General features: G+C 41.3%; 2 protein-coding genes across 2 annotated transcripts; both read right to left on the reverse strand.

Annotated features, from left to right (window-relative positions):
• Window positions 1–1,807: 1,807 nt before the first annotated feature.
• Window positions 1,808–3,962, reverse strand: LOC129327953 (zinc finger protein 665-like). Its single transcript, XM_054976701.1, has 5 exons — window positions 3,837–3,962; window positions 3,420–3,614; window positions 3,055–3,218; window positions 2,490–2,778; window positions 1,808–2,305 (listed from the first exon to the last, which is right to left on the reverse strand). Exons 1-5 carry the CDS (start codon window positions 3,960–3,962, stop codon window positions 1,808–1,810), a joined length of 1,272 nt encoding a protein of 423 aa, XP_054832676.1.
• Window positions 3,963–4,395: 433 nt separating this feature from the next.
• LOC129327954 (zinc finger protein 850-like) lies at window positions 4,396–6,418 on the reverse strand (the record flags this gene model as incomplete). Its single annotated transcript, XM_054976702.1, has 2 exons — window positions 5,232–6,418; window positions 4,396–5,167 (listed from the first exon to the last, which is right to left on the reverse strand). Coding segments are annotated over exons 1-2 (1,959 nt in total), but the record flags the coding sequence as incomplete, so codon positions are not given.
• Between the last annotated feature and the right edge of the window lie 14,954 nt (window positions 6,419–21,372).

Raw genomic sequence — 21,372 nt, forward strand, 5'->3', positions numbered from 1 at the left:
AAGGGGTTTAAGAGGGGAAATGGTCTTTGGTCCTTGATCCTTGGAAGAACCAACAAAATAGAATCGAAGGAGAAGGGGTATTATTCTGAGGAACACTTCCTCCTCAATATTGGCAATATGCCTGTCTTTCGGAAACTGACGCAGCTGCATTAGACAGTTGCTTTTGGGCATGGGTTCGAAGCCGGCAGCTTCATGAATCATTCGTGCGTGTATTGATTTTTAAGTAAATGTGTGTATGTGTCTTTAAATGCTTGGTGTGGTATAGAAGAAGAGTGGGGCTGAAAGAGGGGGATGAGTGAGTGATATGATTGGTTGATGACTGAGAATGTGATTGGAGTGTATGCAGATTTTAGTAACACAGAAAGGAAAAATATTTAGTCAGGGCAAGAGAGGCAAGCTGTGTGCATAATAATATATTCTAGTTATTATTATTATGTTGGTTCTCAGGCTTCATGGCAAAAAGAGTGATGCTAACCACTTCTTGTGGATCTTGTGTGGTGGTGTGCAAACAAAAGACTGATGTTGAACTTTCCGATGAGGTTGGTGTGATTTCGGGGCGGGGGTGGCAGGAAAGATGGAGTATCATTCTCTCCTCAGCCTACCCGAGTCACTGTTGCTCCACGTGGCTCAGAAGACTCCTCGTGCTGCCACATACATGCACACCTCTTTGTGATAAAACCAATGTGTTCACTTTCAAGTGAAACTGAGGGCCAGAACACATGAAGTCTTACGTATAGAATCTATACGTTTTTCTATATGCAGTCTTGTAAGTAATATGCAAATAATACATATATTACATTCTATAACTCTATGGGTATTCTAGTGATTGTGTATGAAGTTTAAGGTAGTTTGATAGCAGTTTCTCTAACAACACAGACGTTCCTTTTATCTTTTGGCAACTGATTGAAAGTTGTGGAAAGTGGTATATAAATTATCTTTTATTTGTTAGAAGAGTCTAATCATAACATGCTCATTTAACTTTCAGCAATTCTGTTTCTTAATTAATGAGAAAAATAGTGGATGTTTATATGGTCGACCTTTGCTCAATTTATTCCCAGACAGCAAGACAAATACAAATTATCCTTTATTTGCTAGAACTGTCTAATCATAGCATGCTCATTTAATTTTTTCTCAACTTTCAAACATTTCTGACGCTTATCTTGTAACTGCAACCTAGTGTCACTCTCGGCTTCATAAAATGTTATGATTGAAAATCTGAAGAATCACTTAAATCCAAGAACAAAAAGAGTCCAGTAGCACCTTTAAGACTAACCAATTTTATTATAGCATAAGCTTTCGAGAATCAAGTTCTCTTCATCAGATGCCTGATCAAAACATCAGGCATCTGATGAAGAGAACTTGATTCTCGAAAGCTTATGCTATAATAAAATTGGTTAGTCTTAAAGGTGCTACTGGACTCTTTTTGATTTTGCTACTACAGACTAACACGGCTAACTCCTCTGGATCTTTAAATCCAAGAAGAATCATATTTTTGCACTGTCAGGTATGAAAAAACTTAGATTCCTTAGTAGAAAGCACATGCCATTCTTCCCACCACTTGTAGTGGATGCATTAATCAATCTCACCACCTTGGTGAGTGATCCATTAATAGGAGGAGCTTGAAGACAGGAGAGAGAAAAATATGTACATTTTGCTCACTGGGATGTTCCTCGTAAAGGTAAGCTACCATAAAACATTTCATGGCATGAATAGACAAGATTAACAGGTGATAGGATGGCTATTCCCCAGTATGCATCTTGAGTTGTACATTAAGGCTGCTCCTCTCCCTGAAGCTCCTTCCATGTCCTCAGCATTTACGTGTCTTCTCCCTCATGTGAACCTTTTGATGACTAGTTAGGATACCATTCTTACAGAAGGCCTTCCCACACTCCAAACATTTGTATGGCTTCTCCCCTGTGTGAATCTTTTGATGGCTACTTAAGGTACTTTTCTGAGAGAAACTCTTCCCACACTCGAAACATTTATATGGCTTCTCCCCTGTGTGAATCTTTTGATGGACGGTTAGGGTGGCATTCTGTCTGAAGCTCTTCCCACACTCCAAGCATTCATATGGCTTCTCCCCTGTGTGAACCTTTTGATGCCTAGTTAGTTTGCCATTTTCAGAGAATCTCTTCCCACACTCCAAGCATTTATACAGCTTCTCCCCCGTGTGACTCTTCTGATGGATGGTTAGGGTGGCATTCTGTGAGAAGCTCTTCCCACACTCCAAGCATTTATAAGTTTTCTCTATGTGAATCTTTTGATGTCTAGTTAGTCTGTCCTTCCGAGAGAAGCTCTTCCCACACTGCAAACAGTCATATGGCTTCTCCCGTGTGAACCTTTTGATGCCTAGTTAGTTTGCCATTTTCAGAGAAGCTCGTCCCACACTCCAAGCATTTATAAGTTTTCTCTGTGTGAATCTTTTGATGTCTAGTTAGTCTGTCCTTCCGAGAGAAGCTCATCCCACACTCCAAGCATTTATAAGGCTTCTCCCCTGTGTGCATCTTTTGATGTCTAGTTAGGTTGCCATTTTCAGAGAAGCTCATCCCACACTCCAAGCATTTATAAGGCTTCTTCCCTGTGTGCATCTTTTGATGGCTGGTTAGGTGGGCATTCTGTGAGAAACTTTTCCCACACTGCAAACATTCATATGGCTTCTCCCCTGTGTGAACCTTTTGATGCCTAGTTAGTTTGCCATTTTCAGAGAAGCTCTTCCCACACTCGAAACATTTATATGGCTTCTCCCCTGTGTGAATCTTTTGATGGCTACTTAAGGTACTTTTTGAGAGAAACTCTTCCCACACTCCAAGCATTTATAAGGCTTCTCCCCTGTGTGAATCTTTTGATGGCTAGTTAGGCTGCCCTTCTGAGAGAAGCTCTTTCCACACTCGAAACATTTATATGGCTTCTCCCCTGTGTGAATCTTTTGATGGACGGTTAGGGTGGCATTCTGTCTGAAGCTCTTCCCACACTCCAAGCATTCATATGGCTTCTCCTGTGTGAACCTTTTGATGCCGAGTTAGTTTGCCATTTTCAGAGAATCTCTTCCCACACTCCAAGCATTTATACAGCTTCTCCCCCGTGTGACTCTTCTGATGGATGGTTAGGGTGGCATTCTGTGAGAAGCTCTTCCCACACTCCAAGCATTTATAAGTTTTCTCTATGTGAATCTTTTGATGTCTAGTTAGTCTGTCCTTCCGAGAGAAGCTCTTCCCACACTGCAAACATTCATATGGCTTCTCCCCTGTGTGAACCTTTTGATGCCTAGTTAGTTTGCCATTTTCAGAGAAGCTCTTCCCACACTCGAAGCATTTATAAGTTTTCTCTGTGTGAATCTTTTGATGTCTAGTTAGTCTGTCCTTCCGAGAGAAGCTCTTCCCACGCTCCAAGCATTTATATGGCTTCTCCCCCATGTGAACCTTTTGATGCCTAGTTAGTTTGCCATTTTCAGAGAAGCTCATCCCACACTCCAAGCATTTATAAGGCTTCTCCCCTGTGTGCATCTTTTGATGCCTAGTTAGGTTGCCATTTTCAGAGAAGCTCATCCCACACTCCAAGCATTTATAAGGCTTCTCCCCTGTGTGCATCTTTTGATGGCTGGTTAGGTGGGCATTCTGTGAGAAACTTTTCCCACACTGCAAACATTCATATGGCTTCTCCCCTGTGTGTACCTTTTGATGCCTAGTTAGTTTGCCATTTTCAGAGAAGCTCTTCCCACACTCCAAGCATTTATAAGTTTTCTCTGTGTGGATCTTTTGATGTCTAGTTAGTCTGTCCTTCCGAGAGAAGCTCTTCCCACACTCCAAGCATTTATATGGCTTCTCCCCCATGTGAACCTTTTGATGCCTAGTTAGTTTGCCATTTTCAGAGAAGCTCATCCCACACTCCAAGCATTTATAAGGCTTCTCCCCTGTGTGCATCTTTTGATGCCTAGTTAGGTTGCCATTTTCAGAGAAGCTCATCCCACACTCCAAGCATTTATAAGGCTTCTCCCCTGTGTGAATCTTTTGATGGACGGTTAGGGTGGCATTCTGTCTGAAGCTCTTCCCACACTCCAAGCATTCATATGGCTTCTCCTGTGTGAACCTTTTGATGCCGAGTTAGTTTGCCATTTTCAGAGAATCTCTTCCCACACTCCAAGCATTTATACAGCTTCTCCCCCGTGTGACTCTTCTGATGGATGGTTAGGGTGGCATTCTGTGAGAAGCTCTTCCCACACTCCAAGCATTTATAAGTTTTCTCTATGTGAATCTTTTGATGTCTAGTTAGTCTGTCCTTCCGAGAGAAGCGCTTCCCACACTGCAAACATTCATATGGCTTCTCCCCTGTGTGAACCTTTTGATGCCTAGTTAGTTTGCCATTTTCAGAGAAGCTCTTCCCACACTCGAAGCATTTATAAGTTTTCTCTGTGTGAATCTTTTGATGTCTAGTTAGTCTGTCCTTCCGAGAGAAGCTCTTCCCACGCTCCAAGCATTTATATGGCTTCTCCCCCATGTGAACCTTTTGATGCCTAGTTAGTTTGCCATTTTCAGAGAAGCTCATCCCACACTCCAAGCATTTATAAGGCTTCTCCCCTGTGTGCATCTTTTGATGCCTAGTTAGGTTGCCATTTTCAGAGAAGCTCATCCCACACTCCAAGCATTTATAAGGCTTCTCCCCTGTGTGCATCTTTTGATGGCTGGTTAGGTGGGCATTCTGTGAGAAACTTTTCCCACACTGCAAACATTCATATGGCTTCTCCCCTGTGTGTACCTTTTGATGCCTAGTTAGTTTGCCATTTTCAGAGAAGCTCTTCCCACACTCCAAGCATTTATAAGTTTTCTCTGTGTGGATCTTTTGATGTCTAGTTAGTCTGTCCTTCCGAGAGAAGCTCTTCCCACACTCCAAGCATTTATATGGCTTCTCCCCCATGTGAACCTTTTGATGCCTAGTTAGTTTGCCATTTTCAGAGAAGCTCATCCCACACTCCAAGCATTTATAAGGCTTCTCCCCTGTGTGAATCTTTTGATGGCTAGTTAGGCTGCCCTTCTGAGAGAAGCTCTTTCCACACTCGAAACATTTATATGGCTTCTCCCCTGTGTGAATCTTTTGATGGACGGTTAGGGTGGCATTCTGTCTGAAGCTCTTCCCACACTCCAAGCATTCATATGGCTTCTCCTGTGTGAACCTTTTGATGCCGAGTTAGTTTGCCATTTTCAGAGAATCTCTTCCCACACTCCAAGCATTTTTACAGCTTCTCCCCCGTGTGACTCTTCTGATGGATGGTTAGGGTGGCATTCTGTGAGAAGCTCTTCCCACACTCCAAGCATTTATAAGTTTTCTCTATGTGAATCTTTTGATGTCTAGTTAGTCTGTCCTTCCGAGAGAAGCGCTTCCCACACTGCAAACATTCATATGGCTTCTCCCCTGTGTGAACCTTTTGATGCCTAGTTAGTTTGCCATTTTCAGAGAAGCTCTTCCCACACTCGAAGCATTTATAAGTTTTCTCTGTGTGAATCTTTTGATGTCTAGTTAGTCTGTCCTTCCGAGAGAAGCTCTTCCCACGCTCCAAGCATTTATATGGCTTCTCCCCCATGTGAACCTTTTGATGCCTAGTTAGTTTGCCATTTTCAGAGAAGCTCATCCCACACTCCAAGCATTTATAAGGCTTCTCCCCTGTGTGCATCTTTTGATGCCTAGTTAGGTTGCCATTTTCAGAGAAGCTCATCCCACACTCCAAGCATTTATAAGGCTTCTCCCCTGTGTGCATCTTTTGATGGCTGGTTAGGTGGGCATTCTGTGAGAAACTTTTCCCACACTGCAAACATTCATATGGCTTCTCCCCTGTGTGTACCTTTTGATGCCTAGTTAGTTTGCCATTTTCAGAGAAGCTCTTCCCACACTCCAAGCATTTATAAGTTTTCTCTGTGTGGATCTTTTGATGTCTAGTTAGTCTGTCCTTCCGAGAGAAGCTCTTCCCACACTCCAAGCATTTATATGGCTTCTCCCCCATGTGAACCTTTTGATGCCTAGTTAGTTTGCCATTTTCAGAGAAGCTCATCCCACACTCCAAGCATTTATAAGGCTTCTCCCCTGTGTGCATCTTTTGATGCCTAGTTAGGTTGCCATTTTCAGAGAAGCTCATCCCACACTCCAAGCATTTATAAGGCTTCTCCCCTGTGTGCATCTTTTGATGGCTGGTTAGGTGGGTATTCTGTGAGAAACTTTTCCCACACTGCAAACATTCATATGGCTTCTCCCCTGTGTGAACCTTTTGATGCCTAGTTAGTTTGCCATTTTCAGAGAAGCTCTTCCCACACTCCAAGCATTTATAAGTCTTCTCCCCTGTGTGAATCTTTTGATGGATAGTTAGGTTGCCCTTCTTAGAGAAGCTCTTCCCACACTCCAAACATTTATATGGCTTCTCCCCTGTATGCATCCTCTGAGTTTTAGTCAACTTTCTACTCTGAAAAGAGGTCCATCCACATTTCGAGTGTTTAAATGTTTTCCAGCATATTGAAATATTCTGACATATTTTAACTCTGAGTTTGCATCTCATCACTCTGATGTTTATGGGACCTTTATGCCTTCTAATTTGCTTCTGAATTTTACCCTGGCCTGGATCCTCAGGTATCTTCCTGCTCTGGTGGGCAAGGAATTTCTTCCTCTGCTTCTGTTTTGTTTCCTTTTTGCTTGTCTGCTGCTTATTTGGTACCAGTTGATCCCCCGTTTTTGCTTGTCCTTCCAGATCTTCCTTTCGTTCCTCAAGTGCCCTTCCTTCTTCCTTCTTCCTTGCCATCTCCCTCACATCTGCAGCTGCAAAAGACGGAGATCAAATAAGAAAAAGGAGGAAACAAAACTGGTAAAACATTTGTTAGCAAGTAAAATGAATATGAGTAGTACATTTTATACTGAGACCCAGGAGCCAGAAATGACCACAATATGTAACCAAGACTTATGGTTTCTTGGACAAGTGTAAGGTCACCAAAAGAAGGAAGGGAATTCATTGCTTTTATTGAGGAAAGGTAAATGTGTTTTCTGTTGTTTAATTAGGAAGCATGTGATGATAGAATGGGAAATGAAATGCTTTTTTAAAAACAATGTTGAATTTTATTGTCACAGTTCTTGTTTTCAGAAAAGGAAAAAGGGAAAAATAAAGGAATCACTTAAACCCAGAGATTGGAGCCATGGACAGACAAACCTGAAAAACACCCGAGGTTTGTAGAAAAATCTGGAAATTAAAAAGTATTCCTGCCTTGCCAGACAGCGTGTGCTTACAACACAAGAGAAGAGGAGCCACAGTTGGCTACAAACAGGAGGAGGTGGCAGATTCCTTTCCAGCTCTATTTTGGACTTTCCAATATCTGGTCTGATACATCATAACTGTGCCTGAGGGATGTAAGGAGGGAAAGCTGAGCACAGGTGGGCACATACAGATAGCTTAGCTGGTCGGTGAGAAGGAAGCAAATAAAGTAGGAAATATGGGGGTAGCCAGGAGGAGGGAAAGAGGATACAGTGGTGAAGAAGGGGATATAGTAGAAAACCAGGTATTCCCCCCCCCTTCCTCCAACAAATCATTGCAGATTCAAAGCTGTGCAACTGTACCACAGTCTTTCCAGAAAGGGTGCAAAAATGATGGAAGAAGGGAAAGCTGGAGACGGAGGTAGGGACAGATAAAGACAGGTTGGCTGATGAATGGTGTTACGTATTGGTCCAGCTTCTATCTTAAACAAGGCTCCTAAAGCCCGCATCATCTTATAATGATATTTTATTAATTTTTCAGGAAAGTTAATATGGGAAGGGTAGAGAAAGGGGATAGGAAAGAAAGAAAAGCCCAGAAATTTTGCTATATCGTCGGCTTACAACAGTACTCCACAGTACTCCACAGTAAACTGTGATAAGTGAAATGAATTACATTATGGACTTTAAACCCTTAACACACTCAAATCTTTATGCTTATTTTTAATCCAATCGTAAAATAAAGTCCAAGGCCCAGCAAAGTCTTCTTCCGTTCGTCCTTTCAATATTGAGGTCAGTTTGTCCATTTCCACGCTCTCCAGTATCTTCGCCGTTAGTTGTTCTTGGGTAGGGATAAGTTGATGTTTCCAATAGTATGCTAGTAAAATTCTGGCTGCTGTTACTGCATGTATTATAAAGTGTTTATAGTCCTTACCAAATTCATCTGGAATACAGTTCAGCAAAAACAGATCTGGTTTCAAAGGTATTGACAGCTGTAAGATTGCTTGCAGTAGCGTATGTACCATTGTTAGTGGAATTTTGGGGGGTGTCCCATTCCCCCCCTTATATAAACCTAAGTACTTAATCCTTAACTTACACTTATATTTTCTACTAAAGCCTTAACATCCAAACACCTAACACATTAAACCCTTATAACCAAATGAGAGATCTCTTAATGCAATTTCAACTTACCTTCTGGAGAACCCCTGGACCAACTTGGGTCTCTTGTGGGTTCCCCAGTGGCCACCAGTTGGTGGACACAATCGTGTGTGTCTCCCAAAGGAGTGGCAAGGAGTGGACTAGCTCCTTGGTTAGACTTTTTATAGAGTAGTCCTCAGCTTTCTAATTGGTTGGTGGCTGATTGGTTAATACCATTTTGACAGCCGATTGGTTGATGGCATCTTAACATAGGTGGCTCCCTATTTCCACTAGAATTCTGATTGGCCAGTGGCCCTTCTAATCAGGTGACCCTTGCTGGCCAATAGGGTTAAGCCAGTTCTTCGGCTCTTCAGGTATTCTTTGTCCTTGGGCTAAGAATAGCCCTTTGGAACTCTACTCAGTGGAATGTGCATTACTCAGCATTCTTTATGAAGCCCAAAAGTGACTGTCCTTTTCTGATTAGCTAGAGAGAGAGAGACCAGGAGCGAACTCTCACCCATATATCATAGCTTGAGTTCTTTTCAATCAGTCTTATATGTCAGAACTGAATACCTTTCCCCAATTTAATGCTCTTTTATAAATTATACCTGATTTATACCAAAGGGCTGTTGCAGACTTCTGCCAGCTCTCACATAGTTTCAGTACATGAACCAAAGTGCGAGTTCTTTTGGAAGCTGCTTTCTGGTCCAGAGCTAGTTATGTTATAGGTTTGGGTTCAGAACAATCCAAATTCTAAAATTCTGACCACAACCATCACCCAAAATTCATGTATATCCTTACATGTCCAATACATGTGGAATAATGCTCCTGTCTGTTTCCCGCATTTCCAACTATTTGGCATATTTTTATACCTTTCAGCCAATCATAAGAACATAAGAACATAAGCAAAGCCATGTTGGATCAGGCCACTGGCCCATCCAGTCCAACATTCTGTCACACACAGTGGCTAGAAATCCAGTGCCATCTAAAGGACTGTCAGTGAGGCCAGGACACCAGAAGCCCTCCCACTGCCTTCCTTCCAGCACCAAGACAACAGAGCACCACCTCCCCACAAAGAGAATACCATCTATCTCCTGTGGCTAATAGCCACTGATGGACCTCTGCCCCATATATTTGTCCAGTCCCCTCTTGAAGCTGGCAATGCTTGTAGCTGCCACCACCTCCTGTGGCAATGAATTCCATGTGTTTATCACCCTTTGTGTAAAGTAGTATTTTCTTCTATCTGTTCTAACCCGACTGCTCAATAATTTCATAGAGTGCCCACGAGTTCTTGTATTGTGAGAAAGGGAGAAAAACACATCTTTCTCTACCTTCTCTAACCCGTGCATTATCTTGTAAACCTCTATCATGTCTTCCCTCAGTCGTCTTTTCTCCAGGCTAAAGAGCCCCAAGCGCCTCAATCTTTCCTCATAGGGAAAGTGTTCCAACCCTTTAATCATTTTAGTTGCCCTTCTCTGTACTTTTTCCAGTGCTATATCTTTTTTAAGGTGTGGCGACCAGAACTGTACACAGTACTCCAAATGAGGCCTCACCATCGATTTATACAGAGGCATTATGATACCGGCTGATTTGTTTTCAATCCCTTTCCTAATAACCCCTAGCATAGCATTAGCTTTTTTTATGGCAGTCGCACACTGTGCTGACGTTTTTAGTGAGTTATCTATCATGACTCCAAGATCTCTCTCTTGGTCAGTCTCCGCCAGTTCAGACCCCATCAACTTGTATTTATATTTTGGATTTTTGGTTCCAATGTGCATTACTTTGCACTTGGCTACATTGAACCTCATTTGCCACATGGATGCCCACTCTTCTAGCCTCGACAGATCCCTTTGGAGTGCCTCACAATCCTCTCTGGCTTTCACCACCCTGAACAATTTCGTGTCATCTGCAAATTTAGCCACTTCACTGCTTAATCCCAATTCCAAATCATTAATAAACAAGTTAAAAAGCATTGGACCCAATACCGACCCCTGTGGCACCCCACTGCTCACCACCCTCCACTGTGAGAAGTGCCCGTTTATACTCACTCTCTGTTTCCTATTAATTAGCCAGTTTTCGATCCACAAGAGGACTTGGCCCTTTATCCCATAGCTACTGAGCTTACTTAGGAGCCTTTGATGAGGAACTTTGTCAAAAGCTTTCTGGAAGTCAAGATAAACAATATCTATCGGGTCTCCCTTGTCCACTTGTTTGTTCACTCCCTCAAAGAACTCTAACAGATTGGTGAGACAAGATCTTCCGTTACAGAACCCATGCTGAGTTTTCCTCATCAGCTTTTGGTCATCAATGTGCCCACTAATTTTATTTTTGATAATAGTTTCCACCAACTTACCCGGTATTGACGTCAGGCTGACTGGCCTGTAATTTCCCGGATCTCCCCTGGAACCTTTTTTAAAGATGGGGACAACATTAGCCACCTTCCAGTCCTCAGGAACAGATGCAGAGTTTAATGACAGATTACATATTTTTGTGAGGAGATCTACAAGTTCACACTTGAGTTCTTTCAGAACTCTTGGATGTATGCCATCTGGGCCCGGTGATTTATCAGTTTTTAAATTATCTAGCAGTCGCATAACCTCCTCTCTCGTCACCTCAATGTGACTCAGGTCTTTCAAAACCCCTCCCAAAGTCAGTGCTTCCGGAGTGGGCATGCACTTCTTATCTTCCACAGTGAAGACAGAAGCAAAGAACGCATTCAGCTTCTCGGCCATTTCCCTATCACCCTTTAGTAATCCTTTTACGCCTTGGTCATCCAAGGGCCCCACTGCCTCCCTAGCTGGTTTCCTACTTCTAATATATTTAAAGAATTGTTTATTGTTTTTCTTTATGTTCTTTGCAATATGCTCCTCATATTCCCTTTTTGCCTGTCTGATCACAGACTTGCACTTTTTTTGCCACAGCTTATGCTCCTTTTTATCAACCTCACTCCGACTAGTTTTCCACTGCCTAAAAGAATCCTTTTTACCTTTTACAGCTTCTATTACATTGCTTGTTAACCATGCTGGCCTTTTCCTAAACCTATTTGTGCCTTTCCTAACCAGCGGTATATATTTAATTTGAGCTTCCAGGATTGTAGTTTTAAATAGTCTCCAAGATTCCCCAAGTGTTTTGACCTTTTTTACTTTCCCTTTCAGTTTCTTCTTCACGTACCCCCTCATCTCAGAAAAGTTACCCCTTTTGAAGTTAAACATGGCTGTGTTGGTCTTATTTGGCAATTTCCTATTTATACATGTTGTACTCAATAACATTATGGTCACTGTTCCCAAGTGGTGCAATCACATTTACATCTCTCACCAGGTCTTCAGCATTACTGAGGACCAAATCCAGGATCACCTCTCCCCTAGTAGGTTCTGTAACCATCTGTCCCATAGCACAGTCATTGAGACAGTCTAGAAACTCACTTTCTCTCCCCCGATTCGAACACCCATTGGCCCAGTCAATGTGTGGGTAGTTAAAATCACCCATTACAACACAGTTTTTTTGTTTAGCAGCCATCTTTAATCCTGTCATCATTTTATAATCCTCCTCTATTTTCTGATCTGGAGGGCGATAAACTCCCACAGTTAAGTTTCCATTTGGGCCTGTAATTTCAACCCATAGCGTATTGTCGAAGGCTTTCACGGCCGGAGAACGATGGTTGTTGTGGGTTTTCCGGACAGAGATCTCTGTCTTTTGGTGCTACACCTCTGAAGATGCCAGCCACAGCCGCTGGCGAAACGTCAGGAACTACAATGCCAAGACCATGGCAATACAGCCCGGAAAACCCACAACAACCATCAACCCATAGCATTTCCAGAAGTGAATCTAATTCAGTTACCTTCTCAATCTTACTGGAATGTATACCTTCTCTGACATATAGAGCCACCCCACCACCAACCCTTCCCTCCCTATCCTTCCGATATAATTTATATCCAGGAATCACCGTGTCCCACTGATTTTCCTCATCCCACCAAGTTTCTGATATGCCTGATATGCCCACAATGTCTATGGATTCGCCCAACACTAAACATTCCAGCTCCCCAATTTTACCTCGGACACTTCTAGCATTTGTATATAAACACCTGTAACTTCCCCGGCACACTTTGCCTCGAGACGTAGTTAGGTCATCTGCACTGTTTGTCTCCATCTCAGTTGACAACTCTAATCTATCTCCCTGTAGAAGTGTTATACCTAGCCCTTCATCTCTCTGAGATGAACCATCCTGAACCAGAGACACTTTATCTCTTGTCGACTTTCCCCTAGCACTTAGTTTAAAAACTGCTCTGCCACCTTTTTGATTTTAAGTGCCAGCAGCCGGGTTCCTTCTCGGGACAAGTGGAGACCGTCTCTCTTGTACAGCTCCCGCTTGTCCCAAAAAGAATCCCAGTGCCTAACAAACTTGAACCCTTCCTCCCTACACCATCGTCTCATCCACGCATTGAGACTCCTGATCTGCGTTTGTCTCTCTGGCCCTGCACGTGGAACAGGTAGCACTTCTGAGAAGGCTACCTTGGAGGTCCTGGCCTTGAGTCTCCTGCCTAACAGCCTAAATTTTTGTTCCAAGACCTCACGACTGCATTTCCCAACATCGTTGGTTCCAACATGGACCACGACCGCTGACTCTTCCCCAGCACTATCTACCAGCCTATCTATAACACGCGTAATGTCCGCTACCTTCGCACCAGGCAGGCAAGTCACCATACGGTCAGAACGCGGTTGTGCCACCCAGCTATCTACTTGTCTAAGGATCGAATCACCAACTACCAAGAGCCTCCCTCCCGCCCCACCCAGGGATGGTTCCTTGATGCGAAGGGAAACCTGCTCACCAACTGAAGAAGAGGTCCCTTCTGAGGGCATGTTCCCCTTATCCTCAGTACGGTGCCCTGATTCCACAAGATCCTCATTCTCCTTGACAACAAGAACGCTGCCATTTTTAGAGTGGGACACATCTATCCTGTCCCTTAGAATCTTGTCCTCGTGCCTATCTAACTGTCTCCGCTTCTCCAGGTCAGCTACCTTGGCCTCAAGGGTACGTACTCGTTCCCTGAGAACCAGGAGCTCCTTGCAGCGAGCACACATCCAGGACTTCTGACCAGAAGGCAGATAGTCATACATGTGACACTCAGTGCAATACACTGGAAAGCCCCCAACCCCCTGCTGGCATTCTGACTTCATTATTCTGTTTTAGGAATAACACACTAAGAGGAAAGAAAACGGCTATGATCCCCCGGCTAAGAGCCACAGGCCAAGAGCCCTTTAGCTCTCGCCCTTCGGCTCGCGCCCTTCGGCTCGCGCCCCTGCCCAGCAGTTGCCTTTTCAATGCAAAAGGTCACTTCCTGCTAAGCACAGGAGGTGAGCCCAAAGGGGGTGTGTGGCTTGTACTCTAGCAACCCCCAGCAGCCTTACAAACACACTCACCCTCAAACACAATCAAGCCCAAACACACTCAGCCTCAAAACTACACTCAAATCAACACAAAACTACACACAAAAAGCCCCAAAGCTAGAGAGGACCACCGTTAGCTTCTCAGCTTAACCCACCACAAGCAAGAAAGGCAAAAAGCCCTTACCTCCTCTAGCAGCTGCAGACCATGTGCTCCTGAGCCCAGGTGACTCTGCTCTATAGATGGTGTTAAATACCATCTATAAAACATCTTATACAGATTTTCTTACAACGTAATTGGGTTAGTTATTTAAATATGCACTTTCCACAATTTACTCCATTGTATTACATCCAGGTTATATCCTAAGTTTTGTGCCCATTTAATCATACATTCTTTTGTTCCTTCATTTTTCATTTTCATTTGTATTAAAATTATATACATTTTTAAACCATCTTTTCATCAGAGGTACATAACAATTTTTCAAAATTAGTTTGTTTTGGATAAAAACCACTCGCTTTTTAATCTTTAAGGTTCCTAGATTCAATTTGGGCTCTTAACCACCAATTGTCAGTCTATGGAAAACTGGATACTTTGAATTCGTCTCCCAGCCCTTGCAGCAAGAAATCCAAGTTCTCTTGAGTCTTTATTGAGAGATTATAGATTCAGAAAGTATATCTGTCCATCGGTTATCCAAAGGCTATTGCAAGCTTCTGGCTGTACATAGGTCTCTTGTTGAGAATGGCGTATTAAGTGCTTGCTACAGTATATCAAACCCTCTACACCATCCCCCACCCTCAGTGTCTACCCAGCTGGTACAGTTGGTGGGAGAAAGGAAGGAGCTGTCCCAAGGCCACTGCAGTGAGCCATCTCAGATAAGGCTGTCTCAAGAACCAGGCTGCTTCTGCTAATACACACACACACATATCAGGGAAGAATACAGCAAGCAAGCAATATGGAAGGACTGTGGGCAACAGATCTGACACCAATCTAATCTGATACCCTGTCTCAACAATTCCTCCTTCGTTTTTAGAGCTCCTTTATCGTCTAAGAGGCCTTTATATCTAAGAAGACTATCAGCTGAAAATAAGTTCGGCTGTGAAAAGGCTTCAAGAGGTGAGACCCCTTGTGGCGTTTTTAAAATACTCATGTCTAGTTACTTTTCCATACCATACAAAGCCATGCCAACCTAACTTCAAGTCATGTCCATCAAGAACCAAAAGTCTGATTTTCCAATAAGATTCACTCTCTCATCCAAACCAAACAGCATGCTCTACGATACATTTTCCAGTCCGGTAGGGCAAACCCAGTATTTTCCTTCAGATTTTGTAGCGCCTTCAACCTAATCCTTGGCTTTTCCCTTGCCAAATAAATTTTGAAACTACTTTGTTTTAATTCTTCAAAGAAGGTTTTCTTAATACAGATAGGAATAGTCTGATATAAGAAGATAATACATGGCAATATATTTATTTTTATTGCTGCAATCCTTCCCATCAGCGATAACTAAAGACCTCCCCATTTCTCTAAATCTTTCTTAATCTCTTGAAGTAATTTCATGTAGTTATCCTTCATCAAGGAACTACACTTTGAAGATATATTCCCAAATGTTTTACTTTCTTCTCTAGTTGGAATCCTATCAAACTAATTCTGGTTTTGAGCTAATGTCATATGTAACTTTTGTATTTGATTTTCATCCCAGCCATATTCCTTAATATGGTGCATTAAATATTCTACTGATTCTACAGGGTCCTCTAGGATAAATAATAAATCGTTGGCAAATGCTTGCAGTTTGTATTCTTGGCCTCTTTTTTTAAAAAAAAATTTTTTTTATTGGATTAGAACATTAATATTTTTACATTACATTCAATTTTCCCCCTAATTTTTCGTTTCTAACCCCCTCCCTTTCCCCCCCTTTTGTTGACTTCCAACAGCTTTCCCACCCTCTGTCCCTTTTCCCTTACTTCTATTAACTTCCTCTGTCTAAAACAAATATATATTCTTCATTATATTAAGCAGTACATCTTTAACTCTTTTACTTATTATACATCCAAACTATACTTCTTTAGATAAACAATTTATCCCATTTTCCAGTTTTGAATATTTCTATATATCATAAACCATAAAAATTTCCCACATTTAAATCAAGCAATTTGATTTGTTCTCTATATATTACCCATTTTTTCTTTTTATGGTATTTCTATATAACTCATCACATAATCGGTCGATTTAACTCTTCTATACATTCAGTTTGGTGCATATAAACCTTATCAAAAAAAGAAAATATTGTTAATTACTCTATCCTCATGTTTAAACCATTAATTATTCTCTATTAATATTCTATCAATTAACCTTTGCATATCTATATATATCTCAATCAATTAATCTAACTGCTTATAAATTCACATTTCTCTTCCTCCCCCGGTAAAGTCACCCCTCTCTTTAATACTTTTATTGTACTTCAGTAGTTCTCAAACTGCCACAGTTTTCCTCCCACCTCCCACTTCTTCTCCAGATATTGTTTCAGCTTCTCCCAATCTGTGTTAAACTGCCCTGAGTCCAGATCTCTCAGTTTTCTTGTCATCTTGTCCATTTCAGCCATATACAGCAATTTGTAGATCCAATCTTCAATAGTTGGCACTTCTTGTACTTTCCATTTCTGCGCATACAAAAGTCTAGCTGCTGCAGTCATATAAAATATCAACGTCCTATGATGGGCTGGAATTCCCTCCAATCCCAAGTTTAGCAGCAGGAGTTCTGGGTTCTTATTTATTTGAAACTGTAAAATTTCACTCATTTCTCTTATTATTTCCCCCCAGAACTGCCTAGCTACCTCACACGACCACCACATATGATAGAGGGAGCCCTCATGTTTCCTACATTTCCAACATTTATTAGAAGTGTTCAAGTTCCCTAGCGCAATCTTCTTCGGTGTCATGTACCAACGATAGATCATTTTGTAAATGTTCTCTTTAATATTAATACATGTCGTTGTCTTCATTGTAGTTTTCCACAAGTATTCCCATGCCTCCATTGTTATTTCTTTGTTGAAATTTATAGCCCATTTCACCATCTGTGTTTTAACTATCTCATCCTCTGTATACCATTTCAACAGTACTTGGTATACCTTGGATATTCTTTTCCTGTCTTCTTTAAGAAGGGTCTGCTCTAGTTCCGTGTTCTCTATTCGTATTCCCCCTTTTGCAGAGTCCGAGTTATATAAGTCTCTAATCTGTCTATACTGGAACCAATCATAATTTGGTGATAGTTCCTCTTGCGTCTTTATTCTAAGTTTAGATACTTCAATTTTAGTTATATCTTTGTATGTTAAACGTTGTTCATTATCAACAGCTCTCGGATCTATCACCTCGTATGGAACTACCCACAAGGGGGTTCCTTCTTGTAAGTAAATTCTGTACTTCTTCCAGATTATATATAAACTTCTCCTTACAAAGTGATGCAGGAACATCGAGTTGACCTTTACTTTGTCGTGCCATAGGTATGCATGCCATCCAAAATTTTTTTTGTATCCCTCTAGGGCTAATAATTTCTTATTCTTTAATGTCATCCACTCTTTTAACCAAACTAGGCAGATTGCATCATGATAAAGTCTCAGGTTGGGCAGTTGCATTCCGCCTCTTTCCTTTGCATCTTGTAGAACTTTTACTTTCACTCGAGGCTTCTTGCCTGCCCAAACAAAATCTGATATTTTCCTCTGCCATTTTTCAAATTGTTTAGAGTCTCTGATGATTGGTATTGTCTGTAGCAAAAACATTACTCTTGGTAACACATTCATCTTAACTGCTGCAATCCTGCCCAACCATGACAAGTTCAATCTGTTCCATTTGATCAAGTCTCTCTCTATCTGAGTCCATAATTTTTCATAATTATTCTTGAACAAATCTATATTTTTTGCAGTCAGCTCAACTCCCAAGTATTTCACCTTACTAGTCACTTCACAATCCGTTGTTTCCATTAACAATTGTTGTTTCTGCTTAGTCATGTTTTTGCATAATATCTTTGACTTCTTTTTGTTAATGAAGAAACCTGCCAAATCACCAAACTCCTTGATCTTATCTATCACTTTTGGCATGTTCTCCAATGGATCTTCTACAATTAACATTATGTCATCTGCAAATGCTCTGACCTTATATGAATAGTCCTTTATTTTTATTCCTCGTATCTCCTCATCTTGTCGTATTTGTATCATCAGGATCTCCAATACTAAAATGAACAACAATGGAGATAACGGGCAACCTTGTCTTGTTCCTTTACTAATCGTCAATTTCTTGGTCAGTTCATCATTCACTACAATTGCTGCAGTCTGGTCTCTATAAATTTCTTTAATTGCTCTGATGAATCTTTCTCCCAGTTGTAGCTTTTCCATAGTGGCAAACAAAAAATCCCAGTTTAAATTGTCAAACGCTTTTTCAGCATCTACAAAGAAGAAACCAACCTCTTTATCACAACGCTTGTCATAGTATTCAATGGCATTGATCACTGTCCTTAAGTTGTCTCTTATTTGTCTGTCTGGCAAAAAGCCTGCTTGTTCTTCCTCTATGACTTCCGAGAGCCACCCCTTCAATCTCTCCGCCAATATCTTCGCAAAAATTTTATAATCATTGTTAAGTAATGATATAGGCCTGTAATTTTTCACATTAGTCAGATCTTGGCCCTCTTTTGGGATCAATGATATATTCGCTTCACTCCAAGTGTCTGGAATCCTTTGATCCCTAAAAACTCCGTTCATCACCTCTTTTAGGAATGGTGCCAGTTCATTGGCCATTGTCTTATAAAATTTTGCCGTAAGTCCATCTGGCCCTGGCGCCTTTCCTAGATTTGCGGATTGTATTGCCTTACTTATTTCCTCATCAGTTACTTCACTGTTCAACTTATTTCTCCAAGCTTCCGAGATCTCTGGAAGTTTGGTTTTCTCCAAATATGATGCTATTGATTCTTTGTTTACTTCTTTTTTATTATACAGCTTAGCATAGAATTTATAAAAGGCTCTACTAATGGTAGTCTGCTCCAGATACGTTTTGTTTTCTTCACAGATTTTATTTATTATTTTCTTTTCCCTTTTCTTCTTCAATTGCCATGCCAAATATTTCCCAGGTTTATTAGCACCCTCAAACGCTTTTTGATTCAGTCTTTTAAGGTTCCACTCCAATTCTTTATTACTCATTGCTGTTAGCTGTTCTTGAAGAATTTTGATTTCCTGATGTATTTTCTTTTTCCCTGGTCTCTTTTTTAACTGTACTTCTTTGGCCTTTATTTTCTCCTCAATCTCTTGTCTTTTCTCCTCTTTCTTTTTCCTTGCTCTACCATTTAAGTCCATTAGTATGCCCCTTACAACCGCCTTATACGCGTCCCAAACTTTACTGGTTGGTACTTCTTTATTCACGTTGTATTGTATAAAAAACTTTGTCTCTCTTCTCAATATTTCCATATTCTCACTTTCCTGTAACAAGTCCTCATTTATTCTCCAGGCTTTCCTTTTTCTCCTTTTTCCAAATTTCCACATAATTGGGTTGTGATCTGAGCCTACCATAGGCATTATTTCTGCCTCCTTAGTCCATAACGCTAAGTCCTTTGAGGCCCAGATCATATCAATTCTTGATAATGTAAGATGCCTTGCAGAATAAAAAGTAAACTGTCTGGTTTTAGGATATTCTCTCCTCCATACGTCTTCGAGAGTCTCTTGTTGAATCAACTCAAAAAAAAGCTTTGGCAATAGTCCTCTTTTCTTTTGTGCTGTTGTAGTCTTTTTGTCTAGTTCCAAATCTGTCACTCCATTGAAATCTCCAGCAAGAATTATCTGGTCATATACAAGATCGTCTAAGTGCTTCCTTAAATCCTCAAAGAAGCTTTCCTTTGCACCGTTAGGTGCATAAAGTCCGACTACCAACACTCTCTTTAAATTCCAATTACATTCCACTGCTACAAATCTAGCTTCCACATCTCTCATAACAAATTTTGGCTGCAGCTCCTCTTTTATGTACAACACCACTCCTCTTTTTTTCTTGTTGGAGGCCGCTGCAAATTCTTTGCCCAATTTTCCAGATTTTAAATATTTTACATCCTGTTTTCTAATATGGGTCTCCTGCAAACAAACAATATCACATTTTTGTTTTAGTAGCCAATGAAAAATATTTTTCCTCTTATTCGGTGAGTTTAGTCCATTTACATTCCAAGATAATACTTTACACTCCATATTCATGGTTTTGTTGGTAAGTCTTTTTCATTGTCCTTAATAAATCTCTCCATCTCCCGCTCAGATCTGATGCGTTTTTTTACCCCTCCAAACTCAAAGGACACTCCTTCCGGTAACTCCCATCTGTACCTAATGTTCATGTCCTTCAAAGTCTGAATTAACACTCTATATTTTTTCCTGTCCAGTAACACTGATCTGGGCAATTCCTTCATTATGATAATCGTCTTGCCATCAATCTCCAATGGATCTTGAAATTGTTTTGTCACAATCCTCTCTTTCATGTTTCTAGTTGTGAACTGCACGATCACATCCCTTGGTAGTTTCCTCTGGGTTGCAATTCTCGAGTTCACACGGTACGCCACATCTAGGATAGCCACAATTTCCTCCTCCTCCTTCCCCAGGTATTCAGCCAACACCTCAGTCATCTGTTCTTGCGCTGACTTCCCTTCCACTTCTGGCAGACCACGAAAACGAAGCTGCTTCTCCATGTGTTTAGTTTCTGCAACTGACATCCTCCCTTTCACCAGTCTCATCTCTGTTTGTTGCGTGTCTATTAAATTCTCCATCGCGTCTTCTACTGTTTTGACTCTCTGCTTCGTTCCTTGTAATTCACTACTAATCGTTTCCACGCCTTTTTTCACTTCTGACAGCTCCGACTTTACTGTCTGTGTAACTTCTTTAACCTCTTTAATAAGCTCCAATTTCGTATCCTTAAGTTCTTTCATCATGTCTATAAGTTTTTTGTCCAAATTTTCTATTGCCGATTGCCACTCTTTTTTCGACATCGTGGGGCTTGCTTTAGCTCGCTCCCACGAATCTGCTCTCTTCCTTAGCTCCGTGGCGTATAATTAAACGTTTTCCTTTTTTTCAAATGTCCCAATCTTTGCCAAACTTAATTTTTTTGTATCCAAAATGTCGGGCGTCTTTTCTCTATGGTTTCTCTATGTTATTATAATCCAAGATGGCCTACTTCCTCTTCCGCTGAAGCCGCGACCCTTCCCCTTTCAAAAATGGCGGTTCCCCACTTCCTGTCCGTCGGCAAGGGCCGCTTCCCTCCAGCCACTCTATTGTTGTTACGCACTTCCTGTCTCCCGTCTTCCCACAGCAGGTCTCGCGATGGTGTCTTTTTCCCACGGCTCCAAAACCACAGGTATTCAAAACAATAGTCCGATTTTTGTAATAACTTCTTTAAACTTAGTCTCTTTTAAAATACAACTCCTGCCGAGTCCACCTCCTTTTCACTAGTCTGTTGCAGTTTAAAAATCTACTTTCTTTCCTCTCTGTTTTTGTCAATCTGTCCCGTTTCTTTTTTTTTTTATAAATTTTTTATTTTTCATAGCTACAAAACACTACACAAAACTATCACAAGGAAAGGGGAGAGGGAAGGGACAAAGGTGGGGGTGGAAAAAGAAAAGGGGGGGAATGA

The sequence above is a fragment of the Eublepharis macularius genome, chromosome 4, assembly GCF_028583425.1.
Source record: "Eublepharis macularius isolate TG4126 chromosome 4, MPM_Emac_v1.0, whole genome shotgun sequence".
Lineage (NCBI taxonomy): Eukaryota > Metazoa > Chordata > Lepidosauria > Squamata > Eublepharidae > Eublepharis > Eublepharis macularius.

Excerpts from the sequence above, each read along its gene's own strand:
- LOC129327953 (XM_054976701.1), bottom strand. The coding sequence starts at position 3,962 with ATGAGCTTCTCTGAAAATGGCAACCTAACTAGGCATCAAAAGATGCAC. Across the intron at positions 3,615-3,836 it reads AACTAACTAGGCATCAAAAG|AATGCCCACCTAACCAGCCA; the intron begins GTTCACATGGGG and ends AGTTTCTCACAG. Across the intron at positions 2,306-2,489 it reads AAAAGATGCACACAGGGGAG|TGTGGGAAGAGCTTCTCTCG; the intron begins AAGCCTTATAAA and ends GACTGTTTGCAG.